This window comes from Drosophila miranda, chromosome 5 (genome assembly GCF_003369915.1).
Source record: "Drosophila miranda strain MSH22 chromosome 5, D.miranda_PacBio2.1, whole genome shotgun sequence".
In the NCBI taxonomy this organism is placed as follows: Eukaryota; Metazoa; Arthropoda; class Insecta; order Diptera; family Drosophilidae; genus Drosophila; species Drosophila miranda.
In genome coordinates this window covers 1,239,974-1,257,212 of record NC_046678.1, presented here as the reverse complement: position 1 = coordinate 1,257,212, position 17,239 = coordinate 1,239,974, and the positions used below count along the sequence as shown (strand labels likewise).

Here is a 17,239-nt window from a genome sequence, read left to right as displayed (position 1 = left end):
CCCTGCCTATTCTTCAAATTTCAGTTCTAGCGGCCAGCAATACGTGTGTGTTCACACGCAAAGTACGTGAGAATGCGAGTGCACCCATTCATTCAAGTATGTTGGGGGCATAACAGAAATTAGCATCAGCACTAGATCTCTGAGAACGAAAAAAGCATACAAACACATATTTTTGTCGAAACATATTGCGTGTGTACTAACACATGCAAAGATTTTCTCTCTGCGCTCTCTCATGATGACGCGTCAGTACCCGATATATCCGATACTCAAAATGAGTATTGGGGTATATTAGATTTGTGGTGAAAATGGATGTGTGGAACGTCCAGAAAGAAGCGTTTCCGAACCCATAAAGTATATATACTCTTGATCAGCATCAATAGCCGAGTCGATTGAGCCCTGTCTGTCTGTCCGTCCGTCCCTATTAGCGCCTAGTGCTCAAAGACTATAAGAGCTAGAGGAAGGATGTTTTGGATCCAGACTTCTGTGATATGTCACTGCTACAAAAATATTTCAAAACTTCGCCCCGCCCACTTCCGCCCCCACAAAGGACGAAAATCTGTGGCATCTCCATTTTTAAAGATAGTATAAAACTAAAAACACAGAATCGTAGAAGATGACTATATCTTCTAGAGTGCAAAATCTGAACCAGATCGTATAATTATTATAGCCAAAATCAAGAAAACAATTTCATTCTTTCTCGCTCTGTCTCTCTCTAACACACAGGTTTCATGGTCGGTTTTGCCAATTGCAAAATGTGAGTTCAAGGATCTCAGAGTTCAGATGTAACAGAACGTCTGGGCAAGGAGAGCTGTTTCCCGCCACATTCAATTCAAAATGTACGTGCAAAAACTTCTTTTTATACCCGATACTCAAAATGAGTATATTAGATTTAAAAGGATTTAGACGGAAGCGTTTCCGACACCATACAGTACATAGTCCGTGCTCAGAGACTATAAGAGCTAGAGCAACCAAATTTGGAATCCACACCCCTGTGATATCGAAACTGCACAAGTGTATTTTAAAATTTCGCCCCACCCCTTTCCACCCCCGTAAAGAACGAAAATCTGTGGCATCCACAAATCGTTAAGACTATTAGAGCTAGAGCAACCAAATTTTGTACCCATACTCCTGTTAGATCTCACTGCTACAACGACACGTTTTCTGTCTCTCCCGCACGCACTCGTTGTCGCTCAATGAAGCCATACTGACTATGTATCGGGTTTAAATGTAGAGTTGCGGTTGCAGAAGCAACTCACAACGTCCCCCCTCGTTTTTAAATAGTTTACCGGTTGTAGTAATGTCGATGCACATAAGGCACAGGTTCTAACTGGCCATGGAGGAAAACATTATTTCGCCCATTAGAACCACATGCGGTATATTTATGAAAGATATGCAACAGACATATCTCGGTTGCAGCCGGGAACAACGTTTATTTTAAATTACTTGAAAGTATAAATATGTGTAGGTATGTGTAAAATACAAGTATACTTTTAATTACAAAATATGAATTTTTGTATTACAGGAAACTAAATCATCTCAATGATATGGAAGACACATGTCAAGATTATATTATATTACCTTAGAACTTAAAAGCATTTCAGTTCATCTATGCTTTTAGGCATTCATCATTTTGAATCTTTAAAAATTAATAGTCCTTTTTCTTATCGAACGGCCTTTTCATTATGCTTAGTTATAGTAGAAAATATAATACTTGAATATTAAATATTATCAATTCATATTGTATGTTCAAGTGGAGTTCATTTTGGGTTTGTTTTACACTCATATCTAAGTAAAAATCTATGTTCGATATATGTGCCTCGTGATGTAAGTCATATGTATATTTTATAATCTCTCTGCTAGACAGCACAGTTTAAGTCCCATTATTTATTCTGATTTAGAGCTCTACTGCATCATCTGTAGATATCGATTCTCCTCTAAAAGTGAGCTCAGTGATGTAGTCATATCGTTGATAACCATATTTGTTCCCGCATGAGGGTGAGTCGAGCTGCTTACATCCGACCACACGGGATTGTTGTTAGAAACGTGCATATTGGTGGTTGCGGTGGTTGCTGTAACATGAACATGACCTGTAACTGCGTTGTTTGTCTGCATCCAGTTTTGACAGCTTTGAACATATTCCAGGGTACGTTGGTATGTTTCTAAATGCATTGAAGTTACATTATTTGTTCGGTTTTCAGTCCCGATTTTTGGGCTTTCCGCAAGGAGACATGTAAGCTGAATGTTTTTCAAGGGGGGCTTTGCAGGGAATTTGCTTGGGCTAAGAGTTTGTGTCCTCGTGGTCGGCACTGGACCAGTGCCATTTGTGTTAATAGATGGTGACATTTGTGACTGACTAACGACTCCGCATTGAATCTCATTTCCGTTATTATTTTGATGTTCACTATTTAATAAGCTTATATCATCTGAAGCAATTTGTGTATTAGTAGAAATATCCGTTAGCTCTGGCAAACTAGTCATTGATGAATCTATAATTTGATTCTGGGTTACTGTTATTGGTTGTTGCTCAAAAGATAGCGTTGATAGTTGGGCATATTGGCCATTATCAAGTCTCTGCGAAAAATTATTGCATTCCGTCTGTGCAGGACGACGGAATTCAGTTGCGTTCATCTGATCTCTTTGTGCGTATAATATTCCGAAGCCACGTCCAGCTTGATGCGACGCAGTACACGGTCGAATTGCTACTGATATGTCTAGGTTTGAGGCGGGTGACGCCAGTTGTTGATTTGATAAATTTCCAAATGGACGATCCTGATTATCATTAGTTGATGAGGTTTTTGCTACGCTAGCTGATATATCTTTATTTTCATGTCCTTTTGTAGACAACAGCTTATCGTCATCTTTAACCAAATTTAGATACTGCAGCATCTCATCGGGTAATATGAGCTCTTCAACTTCATCCAAATTCACCCTTTCATTTGGATGTTGCTCAGGTGACGTAAGCATGTTCCCAGTGTTGAGTGGGACTTTGGAACCATCCTGCATTTGAGCAGACTTTTGTCCGGTTCTGAACTCATTTCCATGAGTGTCGCCTGTGCATGTTATATACCTGTTATTGGAGCTTCGCATATTTGGGTCATTCAAAGTAAGATAAGGATCTAAGCTCAGGTTCGGCAATAATGGCTCGGATTGGCGCCTAGGTACACCATTCTGCAGTGTTTTACCGAACTCTAACCCTGCTTCTTGTCGGTAGTTCCCAGAATGCGGAGACTGCATAATATTGGGAGTAGAATAACGTCCGCCGTTGTGAAAAGCCTTTTCCTGCTGATAGCTGCTAATACCATTTGTCCCCTGCAAGCGCTTTAGATTAGTTGCAATCAAATGTGAAGACGGAGGGGGCGGAAGACTGTTATTAGGGCCGAAATATTGATTTGCAGGGTTGTCATTTATTTGTGCAATAGCCCCACAGTTTGTATTCGCATACTTGTCTGTGGAACTCGATCCTGTTGATGGTGTCAGGGCATAGCAGCTCGCAACATTTGACATTTGACTCGACCGACGAGAGCAGCCTGGCGAAATTGGGTCGTAAAGAGATGCCGAGGTCGTGTTATAGGAAGGATTCGGTCGCATAGTTGACATGGACGATAACTGTGATGATTGACTACTACGACGACTTTGCATGCTGCCGTAATATGTGCTGGCATTCGAGTTCTGGCTGTCGCGTCGGAACTGAGCTTGTAGAGAACTATGTACTGCTGCATAGCCTTGCTTAGTTAAGGCAATGCTACGATTCTGTGACTGAGTTTGCGATAACTCATCTTGAAAGCCGCCTAAGCCCGTATTAGCAGGCACTCGCGCTTGAACCTGAGCCGTCGGCATACCTGGCTCCATCTTTAGCTCTGTAATACGCTGGTTAAGTTCGCTAATGCCAATGGCACGATTACTTTCCGGAATATTACAGAGCATCGAAGTACTCGAGTTTATACCTTTAGTTTGAAGTCGACTGCGAAAGCGCTGGCGACCCATTGAAGTTCCCCCCATAGACGCGGCAGAGGCATTACCATTCCCGATATTAACCATTGCTCGCAAGACTATAGGTAGGTCGGCCACATCGACGTCATCATCACAGTTCCAACATTCATTCAAGGCACCGTTTTCGGCAATATCGTCTTGCGTGTATGATATGAAGCAATCAGAAGCTGAGGCGCCTCCACCATTTGTCATTAAATGATGTGGAGAATTGGCATCTGATTCAGATTTAATACTGGGACTGGACATGCCTATCATTTTTCCAATATGCAGGTCATCGCTACAAGGGCTTGAGTCAATATGCTGCTCTTGCAGATGATGTTGATTATGGCCATTATCCCTCTCTAGTTGAGAGTTTGTATCATTTAAGGGCAAGCCTTTGTGTTTCTTATTGGCATAGAACTCAGCGCCATGAACGGTTTTGACGTGTTTTCGCAACGAACTTGGATCGGTATAACGTTTCGTACAACCGGGTGCTTTACAAACGTATGGCTTCTGCAAAAATACACAACAGTTTTAAACATTGACAATGTTTAATGTTTAAACAATGATTGCAGTATTTTAAAATCTTACCTCATTACTGTGAGTTCGGTTTTGATGCTTCGCTCGATCACTGGCATTGCTGAAGGCCTTGCTGCATCCTGGATACTCGCAGGTGTACGGCTTTTCACCCGTATGTGAACGCAAATGAGTTTTCAGGTTCTCCAGACGGGAGTACGCTTTGTAACACCCTTCAAACTATAATGAATCTAATTTTAAAAAATGTTTCGACATAAATTCAAAAGCGATCCTACCGTGCACTTATGTGGTTTTTCACCGGTATGGCGACGCATGTGTACAACCAGCATATACTGCGCCTTAAATGGCTTTTCACCTCGTGAACAATTCTCCCATCGACAGACGAAAGCTTTCTTGTTGGTTTGAATGTGGTCGTTGTTTATGTGTTTAACGAGTTCATCTTGGGTCATAAATTCGATACCACAGCTACGCCAATGGCAATTCGTTTCAATGAAATCACCGGGCTCATCTTTAATATCTGTTGTGTCAGCAGTGGTACAGTCATATTCATTCGATGGAGTCGATGTTGAGCCAAAGTTGACAAATTCCTCCGCATGGCTACTTTGTCCAACCCCATTGACATTACCAGTGCTGCCTGAATCTTTATTACGTTGTCGGCGCTCCAATAAATTCGAAGAGGCGCTATCCGCTTCTACTTGTGCCACGCTGTCAGATGTGGACGATGGCTGCTCCATAGGCTTGTTTTTTAATTGTCGGGTTTTCTGGTTTCCCTCGTCGAAGTTCTGTTACCGAAAATGACATAATAATAATTTACATTATTAACATATTGCAAAGAAATAAAAGTACACTTACTTTTAAAGCAGCAATCTCCTTTAATTCATTTGAAACTGATTTCGATGTTGGAGATTTCGATGCAAGAATGGGTAATTGTAACTCTTTAGGTTTGGAATGGACATCACTTAGGCCTAGAGCAGCAGCGTTTGCTGCATGGGTCATGGAAAAACTGGCAGCAGCCGCCTGTTGCGGGGTCATGGGGTGTAGAAGTCCAGCACTTGCACGCAACAAATGTGCTTGTATTTGCTGTAAACGTGGTGTTATTGATGTGTGGGCGTGTGCCATTGGACTCATTGCACCAGCGGTAATATGACCATATGAGCCACTAGCAGCGCTGCTGGCTCTCGAGCCATTCATAATCGTGGCTAGTGAATTTGGTGAGAATCTGATCATTGAATTAATATCAAATGAATCCGAATATGGCGATGAAGACAGCGCGCGTTTGCGGCTAACGCTTGCACGAATACTACCGCCAGCCGGCCGCGGGCTATTTAGTCGTCCGTTACCATCGATACTAAAGTGAAAGTCTGTACTTGCCAGTGATCCTGCAGCTGCGGCGGCTGCAACAGCGGCATGATGCAATTCACCTATAGAACCCATACCTCGCGTACCCAAGAAGTCACCTGATCCTAGTCCAAGACCGGCCAAGTGGAATGCCGAGGCACAGTTGGCATATGGATCTACCAGAAGGAAATTATATTAATAACATTATTTAACAAATATTACTATTAACAGCTATGCTATAAAGCTGATGCTCAGCTATGCCCAGCTGAGTACCTACCATGGTAGGATGCAGTGGGGCTGCTTCTTTGCAAAGAGTAAAATTGTTCCATGTATCCGGGAATTCTGTAGGCCGGGTGGAAATCGTGTGGTTGTGGTTGCCCACCTACATTTATACTATGAACATGTTGATGCTGGTGATGATGATGGTGCCCAGCTGAGTTGGCCAGTAATGCGTGGTTACTAGCATTCCCAGTATTAATTGGTGTGAGAATAGAAGTAGACGCTTTTATAGAGTCCGATGCCGCAGGTTCATTCATCGGGGGTGGAACTGTCACCGAGCTACTAACATCTGTTATCGGAACGTGGTTCAGGCATGGTGATCCTGGTAACACAGTTGCCGCCGCTGCTACAGCTGCTGCTCGCCTAGATGCTAGGAATTGTAGTTCCGAGTATCTGTAACATGTAACATATATATTAAACACTATTTTTGTATACCCGGCATTCTTAAAATGCAAGGATATTATACATATGTAAAAAGATTTCATTTTTGTATATATGTATGCACATATAAAGGGTGTGGGTTAGTCCTGTAAAAACACTGGACGACGAATTTTTATATTTTTATTTTATTTTGTTCATTTTGAACTTTTGAACTAGAGGTAATAGTAGCAAATTCGAAAAAATCAATCAGCATTTTAGATATCAGAAAGACCTACAATATCAGCTATATAGAATCAGTTTTAGTTCCCAGTGCTCAGAACCACTAACCAATTATCTCGCAGAAAATCGAATTTCGGTCGTCGAACTATCAATATAGAAGGTTCGAAAAGACGCTTTTTGATATGATTTCTTGCACAACGTCCCAGAAACAGTTGTTACCAATAAAGTCGTTTGGTGCAACGCACATTGTACAGGAAAATTCCACACTCACTTTCAAGGTCATCAAGAATATTTTTCGCGTCACTCGCAAGAGACTCATAGACTGGCCAACATATTCAGTTACAGATTCAAAGGCATATAAACATATCAATTTTATGCTGTGTTTCGTTCCTCATTTCTCATTCATGCAACCACAGCGTGCTGCAACGAAACGTGGCCGAACCGGCTAATAATACATTTATTCAAATCTGAGAAAAAGGTCCTAATTTGTAGCTCCTAATTTGTTCAGGCAATTAAATTTTACAAATGTCAGATCCGTTTTACGTTTGTCAGTAAGTCAATGCCGGATATGAAAACCCACACTTTACTGTAAAGCCACTCTGGGATTGGAAATTATTTTCATCACTCTGATCCAATCGCATCAGTTTTCTGGACCATTAAAATGGGCGGCAGTGATTTTATACTTTGCATTCTCATGCAAAAATCCGATTGTATGACTGAATGAGTTTTTCACATACTCACACTTAGACTACTCATAAGTAGTAAATAATAATAAAAGAATTGATGGTTTGAAAAGAGATATTTATTTATATTATTTACTATGGGTGTGTCTGGAAACTGCTATGAACACAATTGCTATCTCTCTCTAAGGCTATAAGCAATGCTTGAAATTTTGGAATTATATTATATACAAAATTCCTAATTAATGTTGCATCAAAAAAGCAAAGGGGAAGAGAAAGAGACTCTAGAGAGACTATAAGAGACAGGCCAAATTTCATGACACTTTCTCATGTCATGTTAAACGCACATAATTATCTGTTATGTGTAACATCCGATCCTTATGTGAGATTTTTGATATTAAATTTTATCTGTTTCCATTTTTACATCTGTCTCCTTTTCTCTTTTCTCCTTTCGATCAAATTCTATGAAGTTTTTTTGCCAAAAAATCAATTTGGGGTTACTGCGAACATCCATACCAAACGACATATAATATAAATTACATAAACCATATATTCTGGCTGACTCCCGGGTATAAAAGTAGCATTTATAAGATTTTAGGAGTACATATATTACAAATTCAAAGATTTGCAAAGCCAGGCCCACAACCAATATTTCGTCTTGTGTTCAGTATATTCAAAGTTTGTCCTTTTGTAAAACTGTGTAGTTGTCTATCGTATCCTCAGCTTTTGGGATCAAACAGGATGTCAGGACATTCGCTTCAGTGTGATGTCACAAAGGTGATCACCTAAAATATGGCTGCTCTAGCTTTTACAGTCTCTAAGATGAACAGACCAAAATGTCTAAGTCGAATATTTTTTAAAGCTGATCAAGAATATATATACCATATGGGGCCGGAAACGCTTCTTTTCGTCTGTTGAGTATCGAGAACACAAAGGATTATTCATCGACCTATCTACCTATGACAGCAATATGAACTAACTTTTCAGCTGAGCTTATGGAAGTTAACGGGTGGGTTAATATCTTAAGGAGCGAACGAAGCTTTTTTTCACAAAGGCTTGTTTTCCAACTGATCGTTCTTATGGTAGCAGAAATGGAAGCATGCATTCATATATGTATTTCAAGGAAAAAATTGAGAACCGATAAAGCAACACGAGCACCAGTAGTTTAGGCTGATCGAAAAGGTATACAATTTTTTTTTAAATTTAAAAAATGTATGTTTAATTAAAATAAGTAATTCCTTTACACGACGGTCATTATACCGAAATTTTAATCACGGTATTTGCACAGATGCATATAATTGTGCATAACGATCACATAAAATCATGGGCGTATTTGTCGTCACTGAACACGGTCCAATTTTTATGGGTAGACACATTTTAACTGTATTCCGATTGAATATCACAAATACTCTATTTCCTCATGTGTATTCACGTTGCTGATCATTATTTCATAAAAATACAATATTACAATATTTTACTCAATAAAAGTGGAGCAGTGTTCTCTGTGTTCAAATATGTGAATGGCATAATATACCGAAAGTAAAACATCCAACATTCGGCCATCGAAACCGTCTGAGTTATAAGACGATTCATAATTTGTACACTGTAATAAAAGAAACGACAGAAGCGATGGGGTGTCGTTTCTTTTCTCAATTTTGAAGTATATGAACACAGAAATATACATATGCTTATAGATAGTAGAATAATTCAACTTACGCAAGGGGAAAATACGTTGGTAAAGCGTACGCGTCCATGTTGATTTAACTGATCCAGATTAAAGATGTTTCTATACGACGTTCAGTTGAACTTAACGGAATTTTTTTCACATCATGGCTTTGCCGTCGGCACTTACTTTTTTAATTTTAGCGGAGTTTGAAAACATATTAATTCTAACAACGCACTGGCACAAATATGTAATTTATTAAGGTTAAAAATATTTTGCTTTTGTAAATAATTATGCACGAAACACTCGTATACAATTCACAGGACACAAATAGTGGTTGCAGTGCTTGTTGAATAATTTTAAAGAGGTTTTTATATGTTTTCCCAACGGTGCTCACACGCGGGTGAGTACTGTACGCGAATCATGTGGTTACAAACAGCACCCAAATTAATCGCTTAATTTATTTTAACTTTCAGCCAACAAAAATAAATTAAGTGTGACAAAGTCAATAACGATTGTGTGCTGCGTCTTATTGCGGTGTTTCTTGCGAGTGGACTGAGTGGCAGCAACTCTATCTCCTGCAATGCTTCGTTTGCTTAGATGGAGCACCAGCACTAACACCGCACGTCGTCTCCTCTCACAGATACTGATGCAGTTGCTTACACAGATACAAATTAAAATACAGCACCAACACACAGATACATGTGCAAGTGCGTCACTGATTCAAGTGTATAGCTACAGATCACGAACAGTCAGCGAAGGCGGGCAGATCGAAGATGGCCATATAATATACAATATACACAACACACACTCACACATACATATTTAAGATACTTTTTGCCCTTAGATCTGGCGTTTTGGCTACTTTTCCGCTACAACCGAATAAGGCTCAGCTGTCTCGATCTGGTCCAATGGCAGGTAGGTTTCGTTTTTACGGCCTGGACGGCACCAACCGAATCTTAACAAATAGACTTTTATTGTTTTTTTTTTGTATGCGTCGAACGTAAAAACGATCGGCACGGCGCTCCCACATTGCGAGTCTCTGGATTTCTCATCTCACTGTCGTTACAGTCGTCTCTCTCCCTATCCCTTTACACTATTCTGCTCTCTTTGTTTTTCTTTGTGTATGGTGGCATGTATATGGATATGTTTTCATGTGCACATAGATACATACACACACATTCATACTAAGCATACACTCGAGCATACACACTAAGCATACACATTCGAAAACGAGTAGCGCTAAGGGTATACCTTTGCTCAATTAATAAAACAAAAAAATAATGAAGAAATTACTTCGTTGCATCCAGGCTTATGATGCCAACGAACATGATGAGATAAATGTGTATGTTACCATATATGCATGTATGAATAATTAAAAATAAAACAAAAGTCAGTTATACTCTGGCTTCCAACTAAATGGGCAATACATAAAACATTAATTTAAATTTTATTGTTTCAACGTTTTTGAAATAATCATACTGCTAACCCCCGTCTTAATTGCTTCGTTCATTCATGCTTCACTTCTGTAGTACTAACTACTTCTAATAACATTACACGGTTGACAGTATCAAAAGTAAAAGAAAAATATCATCGATAGACCGCGCTTTATCAAGAACCTACTTGAAGACATGATTATTTTGAAACTGTTTTTCAATGTATCACATACATATGCATACATACATTTTGGATAAAATATAGGGACGAAATAATCGTGACTTTTGTTTCGAAATTGACTTTTTAATCAAAAGTTGCTATAAAATCCTAAATAATACCCTGTAGTTCCTATATTTATGGTATTTATGTTCTCTGACTGAAAACATTTGTTTTTTGACCGATCGGTCCAGTCCTATGGTACCCATATATGATCTAATTATCCGATTATGTTTATTTTTGTCTGAGCTATATCTTTATATATTTTTATATGCAAATGAAATAAATTCACTCTTTTTAAAAGAAATAAATTATACATATCTTTATGTAACATATGTACATATGTTACTTTCCCATCTAGACGCTTCCTACTTCTGTGCTCCGTGCAGAAAAAATAAGAGTCTTTATAAACGTGCTCCCGAATAGCTTTAAAACTGAGGGAGAAGTGGTTCACATAGAAACTGAAGCGACTGACATATGTATGTATATACTTTATGAGTTGGGAGATTCTTTCTTTTGTGTTTTGCAAACATCTTGTAATTTCCAAAAACCCCCGTTTAATCAGACATAACCTGGTAGCAGATTTTTTTTTAAATTATTGATTTGAAAAGCATTCGAATCCTTTATCTTTTTAATTAGGTTTATACTTTTGGCCTGTCCGTTGATACAGCGATATATTTATTTATTATTTAGTATTTACACTACTGTAGTGTGACAGTAGTCTCTCAGGTTTGAAGCTATCCCGGCGTCACCTCGAATTGTCTCATAAGTGGAAATTGCAATGATAGGATTTGTATATCATATAGTTGCACTAGAGAACAATCGTTCGAAAAACAATTCCTTTTGAAAGAAACTGTTTTTTTTTTAAGATATTTCAACTAAGCGTTTAAAATTACATTATCTTAATCGTTACATCTCAGCCAAAAAGAATTTATGTACTTACGTCAATCGCCTCATTACAATTTCCATAAAAAGAATCGGTTTAAAAATAAATCTGTCAGAAAAATTGTTTTGAGAAGATAACAAAAAATCAAATTCGATTGAAGGTGGCAACTTTTTAATTTTTACACATAAACATGTATGTACATACATACCTGTGTTGCTAAATTGTTAAAATAATATGTTTACATTCTAGAGGCCCCTGCATACTCGCTTCGCTAGTGCTCCAACCCCCGCCAAAATAAAATTTCGTGCGATGACGACCCCAAACTATTTTATATAATATAGAGATAATTATATCGTATGTAAATCTCGGGTAGGAAAATTCGTTATAATAAAAAAATCTTTTGACCACAAATTTTATTTTATTTTTTTTAGGAATAGGTACATAAATATGTACCTATTTATATTTTCTAAATCATATTATGTGTAGTTAAAAAACATTAAAAAGGCATTGTTTTCCTTGCCTTGAACTTTAGAGCACGTACCATAAAATAATTTAATAAAAAGTTACATATTTATGCATATACATATATCTCGGGTATATACATACATAAAGAAAACATGTGAATCTGAGTGCTAGTGTTTATGTATTAGTGAGTATCTGTGTGCGATCTGCATTGTACCTGCAGACACTGACTCTGAATTTTGTCAATGCTTGGCCGGGGTAGTCGACGAGCCAAGATGTCTATAAAACGACCTTTCGGTAACCTGTGGCGTGGCTGAGGGCTACGTTGGGACTCAAGCAGATTCGCTGCCTGCGAGAGCACAGCGGGCTGGATCAGGCCTTAAAATGCGCTTGCTGTGCGCTCCTCTCCTACGTTCTCATTATGTGCCTTTTGTAATTTAACGTCTTATTCAAGTCATTCCAAGCATACATATAAATTCTTCAGTATTTCTGTACGCGAGAGATGCATACATATATATGTATGTACGTATGGACATTTCCATGCACACATTTAGTCTTATTTTATGAGGGAACTTTGGTCGGTTCTTGGAAACAACAAAAAACCAGATATTTTTATATACATACGTACACATTGATATATATGTATGGATGTATGGTAGAGTTTAGGTACTCACACATTTAAACTTTTTCGTACATACATATGTATATAGAAATGTAAGATTTTGCATCTGCATTCGTCTGTCCATCAACTGCAGAGGGGTAAAAAATGAAAGCGACCTAATCTGAAGACGCGGCCAAGCAACTTCTCCGTGCTCCAATACCATAACTTGGTTCATCAGCAGGTTTTGATATTCAGATGCAATTTACAGGCCTTTATCAGATGACACTGACATTAAAGGAAAAGATGAAACATTATAGTAGTAGTATTTTTTACGGTTGATCAGGTACATACTTGGTTTCAAGTCTCGCAGAAAATATGATAAGCGTACATCCATACACACACTATATACATTCTTAGATTAAAATATGTTGTTGCTAATATCGCTGAAGAAATCATATTTTGACCATATTAAACCATTTCATTGATGCCGAGCTCAATGACTTAATTTTCATTTCTTTTTGGCCTGACCAGTAACAATTTTAAGGTCTTAATTAGTCTGCAAATCGAAGCCCACAAAAACATCACCTTTGTCTTCATCGATGTACACACACTCATATTTATATACATGACAAGCACATACATACATACATAAATACATACATACTCTTAAATCCAGTTTCTTTCTCCATTAAGCGACAAGACAGACGCAGATTGAAGCATCATCATTATCAAGAAATTGAGCCGAACTCGCCTTTCGAATTATGTTGTCTGTCGAAGCAGAAAATGAAAGAGGAACAAGTTAGCCTTTGCTCGATCTTCCGACTATAAGATACCCGCTACCAAGATTGTCTTTAAATCGATGTTTTCCTCGATCCTTTAACAATAAGATAGATTGAATTTCTTGTTTTTGAGATGCATTTGTTTTATTGATCAAGAACCTCTGATTCTCGCTTGTCTGAATCGAGAACTCCAGCTCTCCTAAAAATGTATAAATAACGTAAGAAACAGTTTTTCAAAATATTGTTGGCAGTTTTTTCTCCATACAGGAAAAGAAAGCAGGTTGTTGTTGTGAATCGTATGTTGGAGGCTTCTTCAAGCAGACATAAAATTTAAAAGTTCCCAAAAAAGGAATCGAAGTTTTCCACAAAAACAAAGCAATCGACTAAATCGATGTTGACATCGATCGACAAATATATATTCTCGTATAAATGTTTACTGTTTTTAGTCTATCCAAAACCTGTACATTCCTTTCTATTCTCCACCTTTTCGTCCCGTCTCAATTCGCATTGTTTGGTTGTTACTACTTTTACTGATTAAGACATTATTTTACTCTTAAAAGGAGTATAAGCACTTTATCATACATACCAGTAAGTGAGTACTTTTTATCCCGGCACGACTATGTACGGGAAAAATTTTTAAAAAACTTTAAAACACTGAATTGGGTGATATAGTTCTGGTTTTAATTCTTAAAAACAGACCTGACCACTCCGTCCTGATGTCTCAAGCTCTATCTCTTTATACTATAAACAAATTACTGGCAATGAAGAAACTAAAAATGTTCAATAAAACAATGTTTCAATCCCTCAGAGTGTTTTTTACCTAACGTTTTCAAATATTTTGTTGGCGAAATAGTGAGTGAGAGTATATAAGGTTCTTCCTGACATAGTGAGCTTGCTCTCTTGTCATACGATCAACGGAAACTCAGCCACTCAGATTGTTGTTTGTCGTTGCTTAAAATGTTGTGTTTGAGCCTTGAGCCAGCACAAAGTTATGTTTGTATCAAACAGTCATCAATTCTTACAAACATACTCCAAGATGCATATGTATGTATCTATATATGTACATATATGAAGACAGTAATGTTGTTTTTATAAAAATATATGTATGGACTTGTACAGATACGTATGCATGTTTCCGCTGCTCATAAAGTAAGACCCGTATGACACTTAATTTACATTACAGTGGCTATTAAAATCAAAGGAAGATCCAGGGTGTGCTTTGATTCTATAGGGACGATCGGTCGGAGAAAGAAAAATTTAGTTCCTAAATATCAATTAAAATAATACTCCGAAGACATTTACACAGAAACAAAAGTTACTTTTATTATAAAAAATGTATTATGATTTAAAGGCTTTTTTCTTACAACTAGTTTTTACAGTCACTAATTCACCATATATAAATACATATGTTCCCACTTTAGACAAATTGATATACAATAATATTATGATTTACAATTTTTTTCTAACGACTAGTTTCGACAAAACTATCCTCAAAAGTCAGAAAGTTTTGAAAATTACTAGATTAACTAGAAGAAATAAAAAAAAATTACATACATCGAATTGGCTTGAAACATTGATCCATAATACATACATACACAATGAATTATGTCGGAGATTCTTTCTTTGGTCTATTTTAAATATATGTACTATATAAAACCTACATTATCCAGCATACGTATGTATGTGCATACATATGTATGTAATGTCCATTAGAGTATAGATATTCGGCTCGAAAATTCAATGTAGAACCTAAACTGATAAACGTAGCAATTTTGTACCCGACTAATGAAGACATTCCTCGTAATCGGTTATAGTCGATGAAGTATTCAACCACAAAGAGAGAAGCCAGAAACCTGTTTTGCTCCTATCCATTTTTTATTGAGTTGTATACTTTTATACACACACCAGTGTACATTTTTCGTGTGTTGTATTAACCCGTTTCAGAATGGTTTGTGTGAGTGTGCCCATCTACCCAGCAAACAAAAACGTGAAGATATTTTCGTTTCGTCATGCCTTTATACATACATATATATGTACATATATGCATAAATACAGAAATGTTTACCTACACTTACATATGTGAATAATATTTGATGAATGTATACGGAATGTATACAGTGTATACATAACAGCTGTTATTATACAAGTATAATATACATATTATACATATGTACATAATTAAATGTTTTTTTCATTGATTTTTTTAAATTTAAATAAATTATTTGTATATACATACATATGTTTGAACATATACATATATAATACTACTAACTACTACAATAATATGCTAAAACGTGGAAAATCCGTGGTCATCAGTACATATGTATGTACATATCATTTTTCAAATAGTGGAAGGTTTTATGCGTAATTTTTTCATGTGTTTTCTACGACATAAGCTGAGCTACAACCTTTGCACTAGGCATACATACATACATACATATGTACATATGTATATGTATGAGGTGTGTATGAATTGGGTTCAACACATTTAAAGTTAAACTATTCAGTCAGCCTAAGAGATAAAACAGGTTACATAGGAGGAGCTTTATGCGAATCAACAGAAACAAAATGGCGAATAGTGATATGGGTTTAACAATGAGAAATATGTAGCATGCCGTTATTATGTACATATGTATGTATGTATGTATGGTTGTAGAAACTTAACCTAAGTTAAATTGGCTGAATGTTTCAATCTTGGTACTTTGCCTACATACTTTTCTCATATATAAGTTTGTTACATATTTAAGTACATACATATGTACATATGTATATGTAAATTACGTCGATTTTTAAAATATTAAAATACTTGAGGAGTCTGATTCGTTTTATTTAAAATCGTCTGTTTTTAATTTTAAATATAAACAGTATACATACGTGTGTCTATAGATTTTTACATAGTTAAGAATATTTAATGCCCACACAGCTACATGTAACAGTCAAACGTGTAAAAAAAACTAATATTATCTGATTTTTCAAATCTGTGAGACAAGTTTACTTTTATTATTTTCTGCAAAAATTGGTTGATTTAGTCAATAGAATCTAATCGTCTCCAATATTTGGCAAATGGTTTTAAAATAATATTTATAGTTTATACAGCTTTTTAAGATTATCAATATTCATAAGCTGTATTGAACAAGACCATCTGCGGTTTCCAACTTCATATTATTCTCCTCACCAATTCTCCATCCATATTGACTCGCCTATTCATGTAGATGAAGAAAGTACATTCATACGTACATACCTACATATGTATGTGTACTTTATAGGATGCATGTTATTTTCTGTGCGTTCAAACAGGCAGGCATTGGGGTTCACTTACTTTTGCATTTTGCATTTTCATGCAAAATGTTCTGTTTTCGTCTTTAGTGCTCCCGTTTTCACAAAAGTTTGTCATTGTTATGTTTAATTTTATCATCGTTTCTGGCAAACAAAAAGAGCTGATCTAATTGTCTTGTAAATATGTATAATTTTATTATTTATTTTTATTTTTTCAAATGCTGTTTTGAAGCAAAACAACGTAAGAAAGTGTGCTATTTAAGAAGATCAAGACGTTTTAGTTACAATACCTGTGTATTTAACAAGTCTGACAGACTGTGAGTAGCAGCATGTAAAGTGAAAATTAAATTGCAAATGTGCAAAAAATTATTTTTTTTTGCATTTAGAATTTAATGTAGCGGGAAACTGCTGTCTTTACCCAACGGTTCTGTTACGCGCACCATTTAGTTTTAATACGAGCAAAATCTTAAAGAGCCAATATTTTAGAACCAAATTTGAGGTTGGGCTAAAAAGGCA

At 36.7% G+C, this 17,239-nt stretch overlaps 2 protein-coding genes and 2 long non-coding RNA genes across 7 annotated transcripts in view; 2 read left to right on the top strand and 2 right to left on the bottom strand.

Annotated features, from left to right (window-relative positions):
- The first annotated feature begins 713 nt into the window (after positions 1–713).
- On the top strand, positions 714–1,927 carry LOC108164454. Its single transcript, XR_001775845.2, has 2 exons — positions 714–836; positions 1,200–1,927. It is a non-coding gene; the product is annotated as an uncharacterized LOC108164454 (long non-coding RNA).
- Positions 1,379–9,639, bottom strand: LOC108164453 (transcriptional activator cubitus interruptus). Of its 2 annotated transcripts, none has more exons than XM_017300172.2 (6): positions 9,120–9,632; positions 6,122–6,516; positions 5,359–6,020; positions 4,782–5,288; positions 4,561–4,725; positions 1,379–4,482 (listed from the first exon to the last, which is right to left on the bottom strand). In XM_017300172.2, the coding sequence occupies exons 1-6, from the start codon at positions 9,155–9,157 to the stop codon at positions 1,903–1,905; spliced, it is 4,347 nt and encodes a 1,448-aa protein (XP_017155661.1). In that variant the 5' UTR covers positions 9,158–9,632; the 3' UTR covers positions 1,379–1,902. The 2 variants fall into 2 exon arrangements, with proteins under 2 accessions (XP_017155661.1, XP_017155662.1); XM_017300173.2 differs by having other exon boundaries at positions 4,251–4,482; positions 4,561–4,650; positions 4,774–5,288; positions 9,120–9,639.
- LOC117189219 overlaps positions 9,629–17,239 on the top strand; it is a 20,217-nt gene continuing 12,606 nt past the window's right edge. The window contains exons 1-2 of one of the 2 annotated variants that reach the window (XM_033394279.1): positions 9,629–9,776; positions 9,914–9,984. In XM_033394279.1, the coding sequence (XP_033250170.1) occupies positions 9,650–9,776; positions 9,914–9,984 (198 nt within the window). In that variant the 5' untranslated portion in view covers positions 9,629–9,649. The other variant, XR_004473279.1, reaches the window with a different exon arrangement.
- LOC117189220 lies at positions 12,018–14,377 on the bottom strand. 2 transcript variants are annotated; one of them, XR_004473281.1, is made up of 4 exons: positions 14,147–14,377; positions 14,034–14,064; positions 13,020–13,436; positions 12,018–12,953 (listed from the first exon to the last, which is right to left on the bottom strand). It is a non-coding gene; the product is annotated as an uncharacterized LOC117189220 (long non-coding RNA). The 2 variants fall into 2 exon arrangements; XR_004473280.1 differs by having other exon boundaries at positions 14,034–14,377.

What these genes read in the sequence shown, in the direction of transcription:
- LOC108164453 (XM_017300172.2), bottom strand. Translation starts at nt 9,157, where the DNA reads ATGGACGCGTACGCTTTACCAACGTATTTTCCCCTTGC. An exon ending in AGGAGATTGCTGCTTTAAAA is followed by an intron (nt 5,289 to 5,358) that starts GTAAGTGTACTT and finishes TTTCGGTAACAG; the next exon opens with AACTTCGACGAGGGAAACCA. An exon ending in AAAAACCACATAAGTGCACG is followed by an intron (nt 4,726 to 4,781) that starts GTAGGATCGCTT and finishes GATTCATTATAG; the next exon opens with TTTGAAGGGTGTTACAAAGC.